Source organism: Apteryx mantelli, chromosome 13 (genome assembly GCF_036417845.1).
Source record: "Apteryx mantelli isolate bAptMan1 chromosome 13, bAptMan1.hap1, whole genome shotgun sequence".
NCBI lineage: Eukaryota > Metazoa > Chordata > Aves > Apterygiformes > Apterygidae > Apteryx > Apteryx mantelli.
In genome coordinates, this window is record NC_089990.1 from 13,510,988 (window position 1) to 13,534,281 (window position 23,294).

At 46.2% G+C, this 23,294-nt stretch overlaps 1 protein-coding gene across 1 annotated transcript in view; it reads left to right on the forward strand.

Annotated features, from left to right (window-relative positions):
• LOC106498558 (gamma-aminobutyric acid type A receptor subunit theta) overlaps positions 1-23,034 on the forward strand; it is a 77,611-nt gene extending 54,577 nt beyond the window's left edge. The window contains exons 5-9 of the mRNA XM_013959820.2: positions 12,398-12,480; positions 17,168-17,305; positions 18,937-19,089; positions 21,846-22,090; positions 22,657-23,034. Of these exons, the coding sequence (XP_013815274.1) occupies positions 12,398-12,480; positions 17,168-17,305; positions 18,937-19,089; positions 21,846-22,090; positions 22,657-23,034 (997 nt within the window). The remainder of the gene's footprint in view (positions 1-12,397; positions 12,481-17,167; positions 17,306-18,936; positions 19,090-21,845; positions 22,091-22,656) is intronic.
• The last annotated feature ends 260 nt before the right edge of the window (positions 23,035-23,294 follow it).

Sequence of the window (23,294 nt, forward strand, 5' to 3'; positions counted from 1 at the left end):
TTTCCTCCTCTTTAACTAGCAGGGCTGTCTCTGGGAGGGTAGGGCTGGATGTAGGCATCACAAAGTAGAAGGCTGCCCGGGGCACCATCCTGCTGGGGCAGCAAGGTGGCTGTGCTCAATATTTTCCCTATGGCAGAGCTCTGGAAAGCCGAATGAGCAGTGGCAGCTCCTGCTGCTGAGGACCAGGCTGGGGTACATGGGGTGACGTTTGTCCTTAGTTGTCCTTCCGATTAGCGGATGCCCATTGCTCCAGGCCCAGAGACAGCAGAAGGTGCGACAAGCCCAACTCCATGGTTCTGTCCCAGCTCTGCCTCTCCCTTCCTGGGACAGGAGCATCCAGGTGTCTCTACCCTGACCACCACAGTGATGTTGTTTGGTCTGTACTGCGAAGGTGCCCTGAGCAAGCTTTGCTTACACAGCAAAAGACATGTAGCCTTCACCCAGATGACTAACACAGACTTCCTATTTTGTGTTAAAACAAGAGCAAAGGCAGGGCGAGAAAATGCTTTGACTTGGGGCAGGTAGGAACGTTAACTTCAGCCACTCAGGGTGGAGGGGTAAAGAGATGTTAAACTTGTGCTTCACCAAAGCTCAGGTTGCTCTCTGTTGCTGAGTTAGCCCATCTGAGCAAAGAGCTGCCTCCCCTAGCATGCAGGAAGCCTTAGCGTACACCTGCACAGCAAAAGAAGCAGAAACGCTTGTATATAAATATCAACTTCAATTTAGTCAGCTCAAATAATGAGTGGTGTGAAACCTGCAGCACAGGTGACAAGCAGTGGAAGTCCTTGGAGAGTTTGCACTCGCGCTAGTTCCAGCTAGGAAGCCTGCGCAAGCACCTCCTGTACCTTTCCCTTCCATCCATGGCAGGACCAGTCCCTGGGGTCACGGCAGCACTGAGAGGGGAACTCTGCACTTCTTTGGATGGCCTGTGTAGACAGGTGTGACAAGAGGAAAATTGCATTCAGGACAAAATGAAGAAAATGACAGCTGTTTTGTCCCTGTTATTTCCATGGCTGTAGTAAGAGCTGCCTGTGTTGTGTTGGCTGTTTTTCCTGGAAGCTGCTCTCTTGCCCCTGGAGAAAACAGCAATTGCAAAAACCAAGCACTGAGCAATTTCAGCTACTCTTCTCTTCAGTGGGAGCTCCTGGGGCCGTACCTCAGGTCAAGGTGGCTTGCATTTCCTATCCTGAAAGCATGCTGGGTTTTGAGGGACAAGCCAGGTCCCCCCTGAATGCTAGAACTCTCTCTAGCTTTATTCGTAGGGGTATGGGCAACATTTTCGTTAGGGCTTCCTTTCTGCACTGACTCCTGCACCTGTGATTTTGCTGACAATAGGAGTCCTAAGAGCAGTTTTGCAGGTGCAAATAATTGTGATATATTCAATAATACATAGACACATGCACAGCAGGTGTAAGCAGGTAAGAAAACAGTGACCATATATTCGCCTGTGTTTCCTTTATTGCTGTAAAACTGTACCTATGCTTGTCCTGCAAACAGGAGGAAAAATGCAGATCCTCCCTGTTCTTGTTGGCTTCTCTAGCGTCCTCTGGAAGGATTCTTAAAATGGAGCTGTCCTGATGGAAGAAGGCCAAAGGAGGCAATTTCTGTTTCTCCTCATTTGTTTGCTTCTTTGTTTTTCCGCAAGCAAGATACCACAGCTCTGCTTCTTCTCCTGCTACCTTCTTGCTAGTCACTTCCCCCTCCTTTGAGCTGATCCTGTAGCAAAGTGACTCAATCATGCTATTTGTGGCACAACAGTCATTTTTCTTTCCAGCAGTCTCTGATGTCAGAGACCTGGGAAGATGACACCCTGGCAGGCCCTGGCTCTGAGCACGTGTTCCAGCAACCTGCAGGATCAGCCTCAAACCCTGGATCAGACCTCAAAGTTCAAGTTAGCTCATGCAGAAGTTGACGGGTATTTTGTTTCTGACTCCAATGAGACAACATCAGGCTTCAGATAACTTGTTTCCATGAGTAAATGAAGTCCTTTCTTCCTCCACTTTGCTCCATTGTGAAAGTTCTGTGTTGAAGAAGCATATGCTTATTTTTGACAGAATTAGCAAATAAGTGGATGAAGGGAGTGCAGCAAATGTAATATAACTACATCTTAGGAAAGCATGCGATACAAAAGCTTACTCCAAAATTAATTCACACTGGGCTTGGATTAAAAGCTGGTTGCCAGGTCTCCAACAAAAGGGATGCATAAACAGCAATGGATTGAATCAGGGGAGGCAATTCTGGGGCTGCTGCATGGATGGGAGTTGGGACTGGTATTTCCTAGCTCCTTCCTGTATGAGTTAGCAGATGGCATGAATCCCGGAAGGCCAAATGGGGGCCTTGAGCCCAGATACAGTCGAGAAGGCACTCTTATCTCCATGAACAAGAAGCGGTCGGCAAGGATGTATAGGCTGTGATGGGAGGATACAAACCCAGTTGAGCTGTCAGGGCTTTAGGGAAGCATAACCTGGCATGATTGCGTCTGAACTTGTCTAGCCCCCAAACACCTTGCTGGAATTAAAAGTGCCTGTCAAGCACAGGGAAGTGTCACCTGTGACACACAGCAGGAAAGTGCTAAAGCAATATAAAAAGCCTGCAGTATGAAGGGAGGCTTAAAGCAGCTACCCACAAAGACAAAGTTATCAGTTGTTAGGGTAGTGGAGCTAGGCAGATAAAATAGTGAGGAAAGGCCAGCTAGAACCAGTTGAATTTAATGTATTTCCCTCCCAATGGCTTTTTGTCAGAAATTGCATTGGTTTCATCAAATTTTAAACAGAAAAAATTAGGGAGAAATATTTCATTTAAGAAAAAATGTTTCAGAAAATGTTGACATTTCACTCCTAATTTTATGCAGAGAATTTTTCATTTTTATGTCAATACTTCCCTCACTATTTCAGGATGTCTGTACTACCACAGCTGTCGTTTGAGTATCATACAGAATCATCAAAGACTTTCTCTGGACCTCCAGAGACTGTCTAGCCCACCCCTGCTGTAATATTCAAAAAGCTTTACATTCTGAATTTTTACATTTGAAGTCATTAAAGGCAACTAGTATATAATATGGACTGAGATTATTTCCTTTTCTAGACCATGTTGCCTTCATATGGTGGTGAAACAAGTTGATGCTTGTCAAATGCTAATGTAATCAATATTTTGCTCTTTTCAAAGACCTAAAAATAGAAAATCTGTAACAATGCTGAAATTCTCATATGGTAATCTGAAACCACATTCTGAAATGAGCTTAAAAACATCCTTCAGGGTACTCTTGAAGCTATTTGATTTAATTCTACTTAGGGACAGAACTGAATTCCAGCAAAACAGGTGCTTTGAGGAGCTCCAACTGCATCCTCCAGCTCACAGGGGGAGTGGAGGGGCTGGGATGCTGGGAAGCAGGCACGAAGCTGAGTGGACAGCAAGTGAGATGTGATGCCTGGCTGGCAAGGAGCCCAGACAATGTAAACTGAGCAACTGAAAAACTGCAGAGGAATTTGATGACGGAGAGAAATTCTCTCCTGTGCAGAGAGAATAAGGGATCTCCTGCGAAGGTGGTGGTGGGGGGTGTGCGTGTGAGTTTTGCTTTTTTCGTGCCCACGATAGTCACTGCAACGAGCTGTGTTTTAGAGACAAGGCAACAGCAGTGCAATTTGGATGTATGCAAAGGTGCTGAGGCAAAGCAGGGCACTGAGACCGATGAGCGTTCTCCTGGGAAAGCCGACCCCTGTCATCCTCATCAGTGTAAATGTTCGGTGCTTGAAGCAAGGGGGAAAATGAGTTGTTATACTTCTGACAACTAAAAATTTGCATTTTAAAAATAAGAAAAGCTAAGTGTATCTGCTTTGGCAGCACTTGGTTTCTGCTTGTCAGAGAGGTAAGTTCACATCAGTCAGCTGCTCCCTGAAAGGCAGTGGCTCCTGGGGAAAGCCAGCCCTAGCCTTGCAGCAAGCTACTGCTGACCTGCGCACGGGAAAGATCAAGCTCCTGGGCAAGGCAGCAACTTGAGCACTACCGTTAGCTCCCTTTACATAGCGAATAGACACAGGCTAACAGAGCCATGTCTAGCATCCTACCCAGCCACTTCTCCAAAACATGGTATGCTGCCAGCATCTGAGAGCCCCTCTGTCCCTCAGGTATGTGGACTGCTTAGGTGGTAGGGCTGGCAGAGCTCCTGGTTTGGGGATGAGAGTGCCCCATGCCACCCTGCTGTTTGGTTGAGCCATGCTAGAGCTCCTCTGGGGGGGCTTCTGCTTCACAGGTCCTAGCTCCAACCCACCTCTTGATCAGGACCTGACTCTGTCTGCGTTACATTCCCCAAATCCCAAGCTCTTACTAGTTCTCTGGCTGGTTTCTCCCACTTCTATTTGCAGCTCTCTCCTTGCTCTCCCCATGGATGTTGTTTGATTTCTTGCAGAGTAGAGGCCTGGTAGGTTAAGACTGGAGAATTGTTCTTTCTCTGCAGCGAGGCCACTGAGAAATTTTCTGCTCCCATCTTACAGGCCAGAAGAGAAGAAATCTACTACTTCCCTTTTTGCTTTCCCTTCCCTCCATGAGAGAGGCTTCTCTGGAAATGAGTGAGGTGATTTGGGCTCTACCCTACCTCTAGAAGTTCTGCCTGCTCCCCTTCAGTAGTTTAGACAACAGAAATCTCTCCTTTGGCAGCTTGGGCACAAAGTGGATTTGTGTCCAGTCAACTGGTCCCTCAGAGCTGGTGCTGAAGATTTGTACTGTTCTCACTATGGAGCTCTACTATGGGTCAGTGCCTTAGTGGAAAGATGTGGAGGAACAGGAGTGGGGATGGGAGAAGAGTTAATTAGGTGAGGGTGAGGGGAAATGAGAGAATTTAATTAGGAGCTTGGTTCCCCACTTGGGGTTAGGGACAGATCCCCATGTGTATTTTGGCCCCCATGGTTGGGATGAGGTGCTTAGCTGGAAGCACTGGAAAGAAGCTTAATAAAGAAAAAGTTTAAGAAAAATATGAAGTTTCAGAATAATATCTTAGAAGTTGAGGAAGAAATTGGAGCTAGCTAAAACTGAGCCAGAGCTGCTCCTCAACCCTTAATGCTGAAAAAACAGACAAGCCTCACCAGCACCTGGCTCGACTTGCTGCGTGTGCCACATCTCCCATATCTTAACAAAATAGAGGGCAAGGCATATCTAGAAGCAGCTGATCCCCACCGTCTCCTCACAAGCCACTGGAAGGGCTTACATGGCCTGTACCCACAGTTCACCCTAGCAGCTCTGAAAATGCCTCTTAGTCTTCCTGTTTGCTGTCCTATCCCAGTTTTTGATCCAAGTCCATTGCTGGACCCTGTCTATTCTTGCCAAATCCCTAAGATTTAAATCATGGGTTACCATCCTATTAATTCAACTTCATCCCAGCCTCGTGCTGCTGAAGGAAGGGACCTTCTGCTCCATTAAGTGCAGGTCACTGTTATCTGAAGCAACTGCAGCAGATAAACCTCTTTCTAAACATATTCCACTTGGATGTTTCTTGCCCCCCACTCCTGTTAGCAGCTTGCCAGACACAGCACAGGTGGAATAGAATAAAGAGGCTGAAAAGCACACCTTGCAGCGACGGCAATTCTCCTTTGTATTCTCCCAGCGTGAAGAACTGGTTGATTTAGGTGATTGGTGCCCTGTGTGCTGGCCTAGAAGAACTTTTATTTTTTTCTCCCACACCTAATTTGAGTGCAGTGTATACAGTTACTTATCAAAGGATGCCTATGCAAGCACTGATGTTTTTGGAAATGGAACGACCTTAACAGGATTGTGCCAAGGCTTATGGAATCAGTTTTAGGTGAATGGACTCGAGGAAAAGTAGTCCATATCCTTTCCTTGCTTTTGGCTCTAAAATGACCTCCAGGAGTTTGCAAAGATCAGATCATGTTAAAAGAATGGCAAAATTCACCAAGGGTTTATAAATCCCTCTGGGCCCTTTGAAGTTTGTGCTTACTGCTAGCCGGAAGATGACACTTACCAGCATGTTTTTATGACTGACCTTGAGAATGTATGGAGTAAGAATTTGATTTTGTTTTTTTTCCCCACATTCAGCAAAACAGCAATTTTGCCTCTCTCTCTCTCTCTCCTCTTAAAGTCACTGGAATTTCTTTAGGAGTCTAACTTGCTCCATGAGCTTAGCCCATGCAAGTCCTGCAAAACCTAAGCCGTTTGCTTATATCGTCCTTGCTGCTGCTGCAAACTGCTGTGAGCTTTGGGAGTCTGTATCCCTGTGGGACAGTAGCATGTTCAGCTTCTTGGGAAATCTGAAATCCAGAAAGTTGCAACCAGAACCTTGATATTTATTTTGCAAACACACCTGCAAGGGTGTGTTTGAGTGTGCTAGTTGCTGGATACTAAAATTTAATCCATACCTGCACAAAACTGTAGGGACCTGAACTGTTGGTTGTGCCTCCCTTTGAATTAGGAAGGAGGTGTGGCGGGGGCGTATGAGCTATTTTCCTCCTATTCTCATCCACACTGAATTTTAGATCGCATCCTTTTGAAGCTAAAGGTACAGTCGGCAGATGATGCTGACTTATATCTATTCTAGTAAATTAAGTATCAGGGAACATTCCTGGTCACGGGACCTCAGTGGACCACACTGCTGAATTGTCACATGGTTTCGATCTGTGTCCACTAACAGTCTCTCAGGTAGTTCCCAGTTACAGCAGAGCAGAGGCTGGTGACCATTCTCAATATGCATTTTGCATACAGCCAGACCCTTTTTGTGGAGGGTAAGAATTTAAAAGCATAGACATAGGCTGTTCCATACTAACTGACAGTGGCACCAAAAGCCGTTCCTAGACATGTTTAGTTTGCTAGTATAGACACAGTTATAATGCACATATTTTAGTATTGTACTTTGAAAGGATGAGCTTAAGCAGAAAGGGACCACACTTGCTTTAGGAATCCCTCCAAGGTACGTAACTTTCCCTATCTCCCACCCCAGTCCTCTTTGGAGAGTCTAGACCTGCTGCTTTTGAAATCAGATGGTATTTGGGGGAAGCAATTTTTTTCCCTTTACATTTGTTGCTGGCAAGTTTGTTTCTCCTGGCCTGTTGAATATCTGGAGGATGAAATGGTGGCTGAGGACCTTCACAGTAGAAGTTTAGAGGCAGATCCATATGAGAGAGAAGCTGAAGGGAGTAAGCAACAGGCTAAAAAGAAGATGGAAAGGAGAGATTCAACCATGGCAGGTTTTAGTAGCAGATCTGTGCTCTATGCTGCTCTGTGTCTGTGATCTTATATAATCATTCTAAATAAGACAGCAGAAGCCATTAATAAGTAAACAGCAATGAAGAGAATCAGAGGGGGAATAAAATGGCTGATGGTATGCATGTCTGCGAGGAACTGAAATATTTGTGGTAGACTGGTGTGCAGGAGAAATTTGAGCACTCTTTGAGCTACAGATGTGGTGGGACAGTCCCACCCCACTGCCTGGCTCAGCTCTCAGAGGCTGGTTGTGGAATAGGAGGGTGAGTTTGCGTTGCTGCTTCTGTGCTGACAGCTGCTATATCAACACAAGCTTCAGGTGGGCATTGCTTCCTTGCTGTAACAAGCTGGGACCCAGCACCCATGCTGTGTGACTCAGTGGCTCAGTGCCTGCTTTTCTGGAAATGGTCCCTATCTGTCTGTTGGGTTGAAGGATATTCTCCACAGTGAGGTATCTGGGCTACCTCAGGCTTCTACTCAGGTCCTCTGGGTGCTGACACAAAAGGGGGATGTTCATCAGCTACCAGCCTACCAGAACTGCTTGATATCCCATGAATGCATGCTATTTTTTGTTGGTGTTTTTGTTGTTTTGTTTTTTGTTTTTTTTTTGAGATGCATGGTGGTTTCTCCATAGCCCTGTCTCCCCCCAGAAGAACTGTGCCACCTTGCCAGCAGTGCAGCTGAGTAACAAGGCAGAGATGACCTGGCTGCTTGATAACATGACTGCCTGAAAGACCTGAGGAGAAGTAATTAGGGCAAGAGCATGAGTATGTCCTTTTTGTGGGAGGGGAGGTAGAAGGGTTGTGACATACGAGGGGGTTGATTCTGAATCCTTAATGGGTGAAAGATTGAGGGAGTAAAGGGGAGCTGGTAGGAGAAGAGGATGGTGGTGGCTGGGGTCAGCAGCTGGTGGGAGGCTGGGAAAGCAGACTAGTTCATTGAGTGCATCATGCAAAAAGCAGGCAAGCCTCTGATGGGCAGTGTCTCTGTGAATCCCCATCAAAGTGGATGAAATTTCACACCACACAAATATGAAAGGGAATAGAGATGGGTATAAAAGCAAGAGAAGAGAAAAAAGGAGAAGACGCAGCCTGATCAGGTTCCAGTGCCCGTTTTTAATGTTACAGGGAACATGACATCATTCCCCGGTGTCCCACCTGCCCCCCCACGCTCCTTTCTCCCTTTCTCTCTTTTCTCTCCTCCTGGAAGCAGTGTGCCCTGTCTGAAACTGTTTACAGGGGGATGGTTTGTTTTGTCTCTTCATCTGCTTTCTCACAGAGTGAGTATTCACACCTCCTCTGCTTTCTGTCTTTTAACCTCTTGTTCTTCTCCCGCTCTCCTTTCCCCAGCTTGTTCTCCCCTTAGTTCTCCTCATCCCTCTTCTCTCCTCTGTTCTGTTACCCCAGTGGCCTCCTGTCCTTTACTATGTGCTCTCCTGTCTCTCTTCTCTACTCCTGCCTCCTCTATCAATGCTCTGTCATCACTCTTTTTTCCTCTTCTCATTTTTTCACCTCTTACTCTCCTATCAGCCCTTAAATATATTTGCCACCCTGTGGTCCCCTACTGTGCAGCCACCGTCTCATACATCTATCCAGTCAGTCCTCCCCATGCAGTATTTGTCATGTGTGCCAAGCAAACACATCTTTTTATGCAACAACTTAGAGCATATCAAGATAATACATTTATAACCATCAAAGCATTAGGTAGAGATTGGTCCCATGGCCTTCTGGACGAGGTATGCATGGCATGTGCAGTGACCCAGCGGGGTCACTGGTGTACCCTAGTCTTGCTCTAGTCCTTTTTTGGCTGTAAGAGGTGAACAGAACCTCTCATCTTTTTGCTGGGTCCCATGAGTCCATATTATGCAGCCACCAAAGGAGCTAGAAAAATCTCTTGTTGGTCCCTCTAGGGCACTGACATCCTGTGTTTTAGGAACAAGTGGGTGGTGAGGTTACAGCCAGGCTGCAGGCTTCACTGAAGTTGATGGGTGCTGCATGAAGCAGCAACAGCCAGGCCTGCCTTGGGGGAGTGGGAATGGGGTTGTGATGCTGTGGTTCACCTGTAGACCCTGAGCAGGGGATGGCAAAGGGCAATAGGTGTCTAGGATGCTTCTGAGACCTGAAGAACTAAAAATCCCCTTCCTCTTTGGGATACCATTTGCTTTAACCCAGGAAGGGCTGGTTTATTAAAGTTTAGGAAGCCCAGAGGCAGGATGCGAGCTGAACCCAGCACCCCAGGCCAGCTGCCCCTCACATCTTATCACACTGTGGGAGTTCCAGATCCAGGTGGTTCCCATGCTGCTGGTCCCATTCTAGGTACGTCTGCACTGTGGGCTATGGCACTGCAGCAGAAATGCTCTGAAAAAGCAGGTGACAGCAGTGCGCAGTTGTGCTAGCCCAAGCTCTGGAATAAAACGCAAGCTAGATATTCCCAATTCTCACTTGCCCAAGCAGTGTTGCAGTAAGATCGGTAGAAGTTCTGCACCTGGAGCCAGCTGCAGTGTCTCTGAAGGATGCTGAACAATACAGTGTAGATACGCCCACCCTTTAATACTGAGAAAGGGGAAATGTTACCTGATTCTCTGGGGGTTGATGCCATCTTAATCTGTTTTTCTCCTTTCCATTCTACTGTCTCTAGATTCTCTTTGTTTTGAATCAACAGGGCTAAACTCTGCTCTGATGTAAATCTCTGCTGATGTAAATTGGTGTGATCTTGCAAAAATCAGTGGAGTGGCTCTGGATTTATGCTAGCTGTTAGTGTGAGCAGGATTTGGCGCATGGAGTGTGGTAGCCGTAGCTCACTGTGTCGTGCTCTGCATTTCCAACAGGCACTGCAGGTGATAAGCAAATCCTGCTGAGAGGCTAGAGGATCCCTCTCATGCCAGAAAAGGCTTCCTCTAAATGTCCTTTGTGTGGCAAAGCTAGCCAGCCAGGCAGCAATCTTGGGACAGACACTATGGAAAAGTTTTAGCCCACGGGGTCCCACAAATGGGGTGGAAATTTTTCGTTTAATACATTTTTGCGTCTTGCACTTTAGGGAAAATAGGAGAATGCATTTGTAGCTGCTATTTCCCACGGGTGTAGTATAATATATACAGTATATGCCGTGTGCGGCACTGAGGGAATGAGTCATACCTGTTCGTGACTCTTTGGTCTCGGTGCCTGACCATGGCGGACTCTGCACCTGCCACTTTGGGCTATCCTGTCAAGGTATAGCTACCCCCAGGTGTACCTTCATAGCTGCTCCTCCACCACGGCATCCTGTGCCCAGGTACCCTGGTCCAGGAGGATTAGGGTGGGACAGGTATTGTATTTCAAGCAGTCCTCCCAGAGATGCCAAATTCGGAGGCTGTAAAACCAATACTTGCAATCCCAAAGCCACTGTGATAATTTTTAAGTGGTTCCCATGCTGTTATCCTTCTCCCACTCTGTGCTTTCTCCTACACCCTAACTGCATTACAGATAAAAGGGTTAAGAGCTCACTTAGGCCCCCTGCTCCGAGAGAGGGCAGTTGCAATGTTGTATCTAGACCCAGTGAGAATATATATAAATTCCCTCCGTCTCTTCGGATCTATTTATAGCATGGCAGGCAGTGGCAAAGGCTCTCCTCAAGGCTTCATCTCCTACAAACAGTCTTCACAGACAGCAGAGAGATAAATTTAGCACACGAGATTTCTTAAAGAGACAGCTGCTCAGCAGTGCACGCTCGCCTTCCTTGCCTCTGTTCCCCTTGCCCCAATGTATTGCTGTTTCAAATGAGTGCTTATCTTTCCTGCTCCTCTCCCATCCCTTCCAATTTTCTGTCCATCTTCACCTACCCCCTTTTCTGATCTGTCTCTTCCTCCTTTATTGGTTTGCTCCGCTTTTTTTTTTTGCTTGTTCACCATCTCATTCTCTCTGCTCTTTCTTGTCTTTCTTCCCCCCCCCCCCCCCCCCGGCCACAGGGCTCAGAAAATAACAAAGCTTTCTCGTTAACAGTTCACTGGTTATGCCTACATAGTAAAAAATGTGTAGCTTGATTAATGCCTTCCAGATGGTTAATTGAAAAAAGAGGGGGGTGAATGCACCAGTCTCTCCCCCCTCTTCAGCGCTACACACACACATTGCACAGGAAGAAGACTGCATTAAAGGGTGAGGGGAGCAGTATATTTGAGAAATAGGGGCAGCCTGTTAACTCTAGGGCAGCATGGCCAAGCTGGTAAGTTAACTATTGATTCGCTCCATTGCTGCTTCGCACCCACATTCCCTATCTAACCCCCTCCAAAAAAACACCCCAGCCTGGAGAACAATGCTGCTTCGTGTGCAATGCGTAACGTGCTTGTGTGAATTCTCCTTGCTGGTGCGGCCATTGGCACACGCAAAATTTTTGCACTGATTTTGTACGCTCCGTGCAAAACCATGCTGTGGGCACCACACGGCTCTGCCCTCCCCGTGTGCTCTCATGTCCACCCCCAAAGCAGCATGGACTCCCTTCTCAATCTCTGTGTATTTTGGGGAGGAGGGGGGAAGGGAGTGCACCCCTCCCAACTTAGGCAAATCTTGAACGTGAAATCACTTGCACAAGAGCGAATCTGTTAACAGAGCCAGGAGTTGACGGAGCAGGAGCGATGCACTTCACTGGGAAGGGAGGGCCACATTGGTGGCTCCAGGTATCCACATTCGGTGATTGCAAGGTGGATGTAATTGGGGGGGGAGGGTATGGATGGGGGGCTGGCTTTGGGTTATCAGGGCAACTGGGGAGGAAAGGGGGGAGATATCATGATAAATTATTCCTCTGCATACCTCACTGCAGAGCAATTTAATCAACACATTTTTTGTTTTGTAGACATGTGTCCTCTGTCTCTCTTTTACAAATAGAAACATCTCTCCTCTTCTCCCCTGTCCATAGCCCTGCCTACTCCCAGTTTCTTTGTCTCCCTCATGGATAGACAGAGGAGGAACACAAATACCTCCCCACCTTGTTAATAAAGATTCTGCCTTGCTGACGTGAGTCACGAAAGATTTAAGCTATGCAGTTGAGGGTGAGCCGCATCCAGCCCCCCACCCCACACACCTCCCTCCCTCCCACCACAGCTCTCCCTGGTTACCAGGGAAACAGCAGCCCCAAATGCTGCCTTTCACGTCTGCCTTTCGTCCCTCCTTTTTTTTTTTTATTTTATTTTTTTAATATATATGTATTTTTCCCCTTTCAGAATCACCACCACAGCCGCTTGCATGATGGATCTGAGGAGGTACCCCCTGGACCAACAGAACTGCACGCTGGAAATTGAGAGCTGTGCGTATGCTTTGCGCCCTCCTCCTGCACCACCCCATGATGGCCATGCAGTGCCATGTGCAAACACCCCTCAGCCAGGGCTGCCTGCCCAGGGGTTCCCTCCCCGGGGGCGTTACAGGCCACCTGTCCCCGAGGACACGCGCCAAGCCCCGTGGATCCCAGCTGAGAGCGGCTGGAGACCTGCACTCCAGGGGCTGCGGGTGGGACCCAGGCCCCCTTGTCCAAGCTCCCCCTTGAGGGAGCCTTGCGGGTGAAAAGCCAAGGAGAACTGAGCTCCAGCGGTGGGTTGGGCATTAAAATCCTCCTTGTTCTCAAGAGGGCTGTAGGAGCCTCTGTTGACGCTGAGGAGGCCCTGGGTAACCTGGCCTGACCTCGTGGCTGACCCTGCTCTGAGCAGAAGGTGGGCCTAGAGACCTCCTGAGGTCCCTTCCCACGTGAATTTTTCTTTGACTCCTATAAAAAGCCTTTCCAGACCACAGTGGTGAAGGAAGTCCAGCTCTCCCTCATAAAAATGCATCGCAGTATCCCCACAGGAGCGGTCCAAAACAGCAGATCTCACAGTAATGATGATGCAGCTTCAGTGGTGATTATCAGAGAATTGCTTTTTTCATAAAAGAGGTCCCACAGCATCTGTAGTCAGAAAGCTCTGTGTTGCCTTCACAGCCCTGACTGTGTCTGGGAGCCCCAGCTCCCGCTCGTGTTTTGGGTTGCTTAGGATGCGCAGCGATTGCAGCACTTGGCGTGGTGGGTAATGGAATGTAAATTAGGTCTTGCTGGAGGCACTAATGACATGTCATTTCTGGCACTTTTTAGTATTTTGAGAATAGTTTACCGTACAACCAAGAAAACAGAAGGCAGAGAATTACCCACAGTTCCCCATGTTGTGATTTTGTTCTTAATGGGACATGTCAAGCCAATTTGTTAGTTGAAGCTATGTTTCCTTACAATATTTCTAAGATCCATGCAGAGATGAAGAGATTCAACATTTATTTCCTCAAAGCTTTTGCCTCTTACACACTTGGCACATTTGAATCCACAGGGCTCCATTTTGTTTGTTTCCATGTCCACGCAGCTTTGGAACAATAGTCCTGTTCATGGCTTGCTTAAAAAAAGAAAAAAAAATCCACCAAAATAACCCTTTAATGGTGTTGGTGTGATGGATTTGTAAAGCAGCAGTGGGTGGCAGGAGTCTCCTTCTCCACAGCAGCTAGTGGCGAATGCGGAGGGCTCCCATGTGGCTGTGGGACCTGTTTTTGTGCAAATTGGCCTGGCTCACCCCATCCCCCCTCACAAAACAGCAGAGACCTGAGTTAGTTGGCCTTCCTAGGGCAGCATGGCAATCCTCCCTGAGCTGTGTGGTTCATCTCTCTGGATGTTTTGGGTGTCCTGCCTCGTCCCATCACTACCTTTGGCACTGGTACCTTCCCTTTTTCTCCCTGGCCCCAAAATCTGTAAAATGCCTGTGGCAAAAGGTACAGTGGCCAACGGTACAGCCAGGTGACGTGAATGATGCTAAAAGGGGATCACAGGAGAGTATATCCAGGAGATAAACCTACATTGCCAATGTAGGTTTATCTATCAATGATCTGTTGATCAGACAGAAAAATGTGACGAGGTAGGCAACAAACAGGCTGTTAATCTGACATTTTAAAATGTTATATCAATACTTTATGGTATTTATATTTGAAATGACTTGTCTTTTTGAACGTTCTTTTACTTTTTAAAAGTAAAATGGAAATTTGGTTCTCTTTAAAAAGCTGGAAATCAAAGTGAAGTATTTATTTTTAGAATGAACAACCTTTCCCTTTAGAATCACTTTAAAAAATGGTTTCCTGAAAAACATGTTTGATTTCATATTGCATAATGCTATGATCAGAAAACCAGATAGGTACCTGATATCAGCAGGTCATAGAATATACGGAATAGGAACTAGTTAACTGAGAGATCTAAAATTAGTTACTGTAATTTGACATTTTCATTGCTGATCAGGAAGTAAATTTAAAGTCACTGCTGTTAAATTTGTGGATGATGAAGATAGCAGTCTGCGTGGCTTGCTCGCTGCACATTTGAATACATCCAAATTTGAATGCATCCAGAATACATTTGAATACAGCTAAATGCAGAGCCCTGTGTCTGGGTGTGGGAACACAGGCCAGACTGACAGACTGAGGGACTGTATCCGGAGGAGTATCCACCAGGGAAAAAGATCAAGGAATCGCAGTGGCTGAGTACCACTGCTGGAGGTTTCATAGCAGGGCTCTGACAAAAAAGGCTGGAGTGAGCCTTGGTTATGTAAACCAGGGGAGCAGTGAGTCAGAGCAGGGAATCGATTGGCCTCTGTGTATGTCGCTGGTGAGACTAGGAAAGGGACCATGTCTAATTCTGGTTTCCATAATTTAGAAAGGAAGTTGAGAAGTCAGAAGAGGTTGAGAAAAGATGCTGAAAAGTGGTTCAAAGGCTAGAGCAGATGTTTTGCAGTAGGAAACCTAAATAGCTCAATCTGGTTTGTTTACTGAAAAGGAGATGGAGAGGTGACTTGTTTACAGGCTGCATGCACCTCTGCAGAGGGTGAATGCTGGGTGGAAAGGGCTTAGTAACCTAACAGAAAAATTCAGAATAGCCACCAGTGTCTGAAAGTCTGAGCCAGATAAATTCAAATATAAAATTGCACACGGCATTTTTAGCTACAAGTGTTTAAGCCACTGGAATCAACCACCAGGGGGACTGGGGGGCTCCATGGCTTCTTGATGCTTTCCACCCTTGGTCTCAATATTTTGCTTTTGGAGAGATACTTCAGCCAGACACAAATATCAGTTCCTGTGCACAAAACTGGGGTAATTGAGGCAGTCCGACAGCGTGTGACACCCCAGTGCTTGCAACAGATGAGATGACCTTCCTGGTCCAGGTCCTTCCTGGCCTGAAACTCTGAATCTTTGTGGACTTACGCCTGTGGGTGTTTTACCATTTACTGCAGTGGGAGCAGAAGCAGGCAGTAGTGGGGAGGAGGTGGAGGCCTGGTTTAGCTGAGCTACACCAGGAGCAGATCTGGCTTAGCATTTGGAGGATTGTTATTATTTTTTAGCACCTGTGAATAAGTGCAGTAATGACTGAGAGTGCAGGCAGAATGTAGGTTTGGAGACTAGAGTCACAGGATAATTTCAGTTTGGAAGGGACCTCAGGATGTCTCTCATCCAGGCCCCTGCTCAAAGCAGGCTCAGCTCTGAGATCAGACCGGTAGCTCAGGACTCTATCCACTAGGGAGCTGCAGTGTGGCACCATTCTGAAAAGTTCAGCTCTGATCCAGGGGAACCTTGTGCCTTTGAGTCTAGGGAGAGGAATTCCTCCTCCATGGTACGTTGAACAGCTCTTTGTTCCACCAGCCTCACTAATAAACTGGTGTTGGTTTTGGTGGCAACTCTCTGTAGTGGATGTTAGCCTGCAAAAAGCCTTGCCAGGGATTGCTAGCCAACTGCGTCTCTGCTTCAAGGGCTTATGGACTAGGCAGGCTGCTGTGCTGACTGTGAATAAAAGCTGTCTCTGGGCATAGGTAAAGTTCACACTCTAAATGAAACCTTTCACAGTGAGGTACCAAAGCCTGTGCATTCCTCATTTTAGTGCTGTGTATGCATAGAGGTGCTCCCATTCAGCTCTGCATGCTGGCATACTGCTTGGAATAAAAGGCTGTCCCTGGATTTGTCCAGAAACAGCCATGGTGCTTCAAAACCTACCTTGCCAGAACCTGTGTTAATTTTCAAGTGGAGATGAATCTTTGTCCTCGGGGACCCAGGCAGGGCTGTGATCATCACAGTAATGAGAGCAGAGCTGCATGATTTGCTGCCATGGGCCTCACTCCTGCTGAGGCCAGAGCCAACTGGAGAGTTTCTGAGCCCTGCTCCTGGGACTGTGTATTTGGGCTCCTCAGCACTTCCAGCCTGCTTAGCCCTTGTTACCTGGCAGGGATGGTTTGGGGTTAAAGTAAGAGGCTGTACCCTTCGTGTAGTTAACCTCTGAATGAATTCATTACCCTGAAATGAAAGAGATAAGCATTTGTTGCCAGCCTGACTCCCCCTGCTTTTTTCTCCAATTAATGCTCTTTTCAGCTGGCACTTACTAAAAGCGGCTACCTATCTCAGAGACTCTGTCCACTTCCCAGCTCCAAATTTTGACTGAGAGTGTTTAGAAGAGGGTGATGCTCCAATGCTCAGATTTCTTTTTTCACTGCTGTTGTAAATGTTTTTCTCTCTGGGAATTTTTAATACTTAGAGGCACTGTTTACCGAGTCCACATCAAAAAGTATTGTGTGATCTCCCCCTTCTGGTAAAAGGAGGCAGTTTTTAAAAAGGAAAATGCTGGGCTGGTGCATTTGACAGAGGTTTGTGATGCACAAGTCCCTGTCATGTCAGCCGTGAAGATTATCTAGCACAAGTCAAAAGCTGATGGACCATTTCCCAATTTTTTCTCCTGAATTCTAGCCGAAAGTAGGAGTTCTGACCATTTTTTTCTCTTCTCTTGGGGACCGTACTGCCAAGCTCAGCTGATGAACCAAAATATCAGCAGGAGAGGGGCTATGCTTGCTATCTGGTGGCATGGGCTTTCCTTTGGATCCTCTTTCAGATCACTGAATAAAAATGGGGATGCCATTTGCTTCAGCTTGTCAGCTTAGTTCTCTCTTTGTGCTTTTCTGCAGATGGTTATACAGTTGATGACATTGTGTTCTTCTGGCAAGGAAACGATTCTGCTGTCACGGGGATGGAGGTGCTAGAACTGCCCCAGTTCACCATAATTGAGCAGAGGCTGGTCAGCAGGGAAGTGGTCTTCACCACAGGTGAGTCTCTGCCCAAAGGATGCAATGGAACATGTAAACCCTGTGCTGATCAAAGTCAATCTGCTTGCTCCTCTAATTTAGATACTGAAGCACTAATTTAAGGTCATCAACTGTTATCCTGCTCCTTTGGAAAAGAGGTGTCTTCTGTGCCTGCCAAATTTGCCTTTTTTAACTGCCTATCTTCAGAGAGTTATAGGATGATGGGTTTTTTTTCCTGCAGTTATTTTCATTTCTTAGGCAAAATACCAGCTGAGCTCAAAACAGAACCTCATCAGAAGGTTCTCAGCCTTTGTGTTATTTTTATGTGATTTGCAACTGGTTCTTGTAGCCAAGGTAGGTGTAACAGTAAGCAGAAGTATATTTCTGTTAAAAAGCAAGCGGTCTATGGAATGACAGAAACCCATCTGCACACCACAGTCAAAAGGCCTGGAGAAAATACCCTGGATGGTTGAAATACTGCCAGTTGAATAGTTGGAGGGGCTTGGATTTTGGTTACTGTCTTCGCTTTGATCTGGCATGCAGTTCACTGCCAAAGCAGTGTGCTACACACCTGCGAGATAGGATGATTTTCCAAATGCCATGAAATCACTGCCAAAGTCTATCAGTGACAGTGGCAGATGGTGCTGTTGTTACAATAGTGCCTGCGGGGCATGCCAGGAGAAGGGTCCATTGTACTTGGTGTTCTGGAGATCCACAATGAGAGGCAGTCCTGGCCCCCACAGCAGCTTGCAGTCTAAATAGCTAAGACCTACAAAGATGAACAGGTGAAGTACCTTGTTCAAGTTATGCAGAAGGTAAATAATGGGGAGAGGACCTAACCTCGTTTCTTCCCAGTCTACTTTGACCATTAAAGACTGTTGTTCTCTTATTAGTTTAACCACCAACCAGCAGTTAAACTCATACTCAGGGCAGCCTGCTATGTTGCTGAAGGGACAAAGGTGGGAAGGAGGAAAGGCTTGGACTCTGTTTCACAGAAAAGAGAGAGGTGATGTTTGTTTCTGTTAAAATGACCTTGCTCCAGTGAAAGGGCTGTAAAAATACTTATTGTTGTTACTATCCTCCATTAGGTTCGCTAAAAGTTTAGGAGGAAATTGCAAGAACTTGAAAAAAAAAAGACCTGCAGATTAACTTGAAGTGCTCCATTTGCATATGAATTTGCCCAGTCTGGCTATAACCTGTTTTTAGAACAGCATGGGAAATATGTGATTCAGATCTTCATTGCTGTTCGGAGGAAAAGCTAGCACATGAAACAATGGAAAATCATCTCACTGCATCCAGATATAGGGTTAAAGTCTCCCATGTAAGACTGTCTTATTGGCATGTAGCATAATGGCAGTTTCATCTGAGTACTGAACGGACATTCTCCCATGGTGTCTGACATAATAATATTACTTAGGTAGAATTTATTTTCTTCTTAATATTCTGAGCGAATTGAGCAGACTCTAAAGAGCCTCTCCCTAAAGCTGATGAGTCTGCAAAATCAAAGGAAGGAAAGAAGAGAGATTCCTCACTATCACTGACTCTTGAGCACATTTTCCAAATGAAATTTCAATTTCTAACCTGGACTCTTACCATAAATACAGCCTTGCCCTCCTCTCAGACAACATCTCCCTTTAATATCTCATTGACAGGTTCATATCTCCGCTTATCCTTGAGTTTCCGGATTAAGAGGAACATTGGTTACTTCATCCTCCAGACTTACATGCCATCCATCCTCATCACTATCCTGTCCTGGGTCTCCTTCTGGATCAATTACGATGCTTCTGCTGCACGAGTGGCGCTGGGTAGGTACCTTTTCATTATACATTGAAGAAAGTGTTTTCTGAGAGAAGTCAGCTAGAACAGAACGGCTCTGGGAAAGAAAATATCCTTTTTTTTTTTTTTTTTGGATGAGGTAGCAGTGAATCAGATAGTTCTGTCAGACATTCCTTCCCAAAGGAAGGACATTTCTTCTGAGATCAAATCTGGGAATATTCTGCCTGCAGAGACACTTCTTTGTTAGAAAAGTCAGTACCTCCAAAGCTTTAGCCCATATTACTGGAATCAGTAAAAACTGCACTGTAAATTTCTGTGGATACAAGTTTAGACTCTCTAACAAAGACATAAATGGTCACATCTTCTCAGACATATAATACTGTGACATGCCGTGAGCACACTAGTTTTCTCACTCTGGTTTGTACCTGTTTTCTTAAGAAAAAAGTCTGGGCACCTCTTAATCAACAGGTATGCTGGTAGTATGTTAGTTGGATGATAAATTCAGAGAATGGGTGGAAAAAGAGCAGTAAGGACGGTGAATGAATGGCTGAAAGATGATAAAAATAATTGAAATGGCATTACACATTCTCATGATATTTCATGCCCCATACAGACACTTTTTGCATCTGAAGACCTTCATTATCAAGGCAAATGTGGGACAGTAGTTAAGGTCCAATTTCTTCTTAAACACATGCTCCTCTAAATAGGGATGTTTTCCTACATGAAGAAAAAACGAGGTCTTTTAAGCAACAGAAGGGAAGTGGGGGTGGATTGCAGATGAGAATTTTGAAGAAGGAACAGTAGAAAGGGTGGATGACTGGCATATAAGAATGAGGCTGTGCAACATTACAGAAAGTTCAGAGGAATAGAAGAGGCAAAGGAGGAGGGATAAGGATTTCAGCTGTGAGTGGGAAAAGACTCAAAAAGGTAATGGAGCAAAGGTGGAGGCTGGGTCTTACAGAGAAGGTCTGCGGATTTAAATCAGCTCTAGGAGAAGACAGAGGTTTTGATAGAGTCAGAGGAAGGGTGGTTTGTACAAAGGTGGGTAAGGGAAAGGATTTGAATGTGGTCATTTGCAGAGGCTGGAGCAGAGAGACAGGGAGGGGCCAACAAGAACATTGCAAATTATAAAGGTAAGTCGCACTGGCGCTAGTGTTACCAGTGAGGGGAGAAAGAAAGACCATGGCAGACATTGCTGGCACAGTGACAGTACAGACAGAAGGGTGGAGATGAGATGCACAGCTGTTGAATTTCTGCTGACATCTGGATTCACAGGAGAAGACAGAAGAAAAACACTGTAGAAGATCAGGACTGAAACAGCTCTCCCTGAGCCATTCCTGACAGCTCTCTATCTAACTTGTCCTTAAAAAGCTCCAAAGAACGAGACTCAACAGCCTCCTCTGGGCACTTTTACTTGCTCATACTGTTAGAAAGCTCTTATTTATCTCTGTTCTAGGTCTCCCTTACAGTTTAAACCACTGAACTTTTTGTCCTATTCTTAGTTGACATGGAGAACAGGTTATTCCCCCTTTCTTTGTACCAAATTTCTAGATATTTAAAAACTGTTGCCATATCTCCCTTCTCTCTACTCTTGTTTGAACTGAAAACTCTCAGTTCTTTCAGTCTTTTATCAGGAATGACAGTAAATACATGGTAGGGGTGAGGGGGAAACAGGATGTGCAGAGAGATACTTAGGAGCTATCACTGTAGAGGTGGGAGCTGAAACCAGGAGAACAAATGAAGTCATGGCGATTGAGGGAGCTGGAGGCAAATGATATGATCTGAAGAACTGCCAACAGGGAGATGAGGAGAAGAGACACTAGAAGAAAAGGGGATCATTAAGGTAGTAAGAAAAGCAGGACAGCTGAGGTAGAAAAGAGAGAAGAGAAGAGAAGACTAGGTTGAAGAGGTACAGCAACTGCCCCAAAAGAAGCATGAAGACCCATTGCCATCCTTTCAGAGCTTGCAGAAGACTAGAAGAGACAGATTTGGGGCCGTCCTGAGACCAGAGAAAGGGAGAGGTTGAGAAGAAGCCCAAGAAGAGGAATGAAGGCCATGAGAATAACTATGGTGCATCATGCTCTTGGAGACCAAGAAGGTGAAAAAAAATAAGGTGGTCAATGAGACCAAGAGATGTTTGTTTCAAGATGCAGACCTGCAAGGGAGAGAATGAGAGCCATGTGAGGCGTGTGTAAAGATAGCTGAAGCAGAGCATGGTAAAGCTGATGAAAGGAATGTGGGAATTGATATGGTCAAGGATAGAGATGGAAGGCTATGAGGCAGGCAAAGAAGAGAAAGCCGTGAAGAGGGAATCTCTTCTCTCTTTCTCATATTCATGGCACTGGAAAGACAAAAGCAGATTATAAATTCATGCCAAGGGTACTGAGCCATTCAGTAGTGCCTAGGGAAGCCTGATGAATTCATAAAGTGGAAGAAAGGGAGAAGAGGTTAAAAGACTGAGAGCAAAACTGAATGCTCCCTGGCTCACTGAGAGAAAGAAGAAGGGTTAAGGAGGACTTAGAGAATGGTGGGAGGTTGATCCCCATCATCCTGATGATATTCAGCTTGGACATTTTCTCCCACTGTTGACAGCTGGTTTATTTTCTGCAGTGATTTATAGTGGACATCTGGGCTTAGAATAACTACAGTTTTCTTCCCAGTTGTGCTGCTCCCATCGCTCGTGATGTTCAGCCTGGCTGGGAGGAGGGATGGGGAAGCTGAGAGTGCCATTTCAGGACCCCCCCTCCCCAACCTTGGTAACAGAGCGCCTGCCCTCTCCTTGCAGGGGTCACCACGGTACTTACAATGACTACCATCAACACCCATCTGCGGGAGACCCTCCCCAAGATCCCTTACGTCAAGGCTATTGATGTTTATCTCATGGGCTGCTTTGTCTTCGTGTTCCTGGCACTCCTGGAGTATGCATTTGTCAACTACATATTCTTCGGGCGAGGCCCCCGGCAGCAGAAGAAACAGAGTGAACGGATCAGCAAGGCCAACAATGAGCGCCACCGTTATGAGGAGAAGAGGGTGAGAGAGCAGGTTTGTCTCCTTCTTTCATTGTGGCAGGAGAATTCAGACTCTCCACTGTTCATTCAACCCTGGGTGAGCTGTGGAGCAGCCTTTCTCCTCATCACCAGAGATGAACTCCAGTTCCCTTGTCTGGTATACATAGGTCTTCTGAACTTTGCAGGCAAATGCCTAGAAAGACCTCTTTCCAGTGATTACCAGGAATTTTTTGTCCTCTATCATTTGGTCATCATCCTGAACCCAGTCTCATCAAGACTGTCCTCTTGCAAGAGGAAGGTGTACCCAAAAGTACCGCTGTGGCTTTTGGTCCTACTCTGTTGGCAGAATCACATTATCCAACTCACAAGTTTGCTGCAAGTGCAGGTAACTGGTCTTTCAGTTCCAGCATTAGTGGACAACCTTTTCAGAGGTGGAAGTCCAGGTGCAGTGCCCACAAATAACCTAACCAGTGGCATCATTGCACCAAAAACAGTTCAAAATCATCCCTTTTAGTCTGATGGCATGGCCATGTGTGCACCATGCACAGAACTTCCTTGCTACCTTTCTCTCTGTCTCCCCTGTTCTAGGTTGACCCTTATGGTAACATCCTCCTCAGCACTCTGGAGATGAACAATGAGCTGCTGGCCACAGACATGATGAGCAGCGTTGGCGACTCTCGAAACTCTGTCATGTCCTTCGAAGGCTCAGGAATCCAGTTCCGCAAGCAGCTGGCCTCTCGGGATGGATTTGGTCACCACCCAACCCTAGACCGCCATGTCCCACTGACCCACCACGCCGCGGCCCGCAACCGTGCCAACTGCCGTCTCCGCCGACGGTCATCTAAGCTGAAGCTCAAAATCCCAGACCTGACAGATGTCAGCACCATTGACAAGTGGTCACGAATCATTTTTCCAATCACCTTTGGATTCTTCAACCTTGTTTACTGGTTGTACTATGTAAATTGATGCCTGCAGCCTCCAAGAGAGTTAGGGACAGACACTCAGACAATGACAACACAGGAGTGTTGTGGTCTTTTGGGTTTGGGTTTTACTCTTTACTATCATTACCATTTATTCCTTTGATTCATTAGATTTATTCTAAGCTTACTCTTCTCTTTTCAGCACATGTAGAACCGCGGAGTGTGAGGGGGGGATAAGGGAGAGAAGGGTGTAAGGGAGGGATTTTGGTTTCAGGGAGGGATGTGTTTGTCTCAATTTTGGTTTCC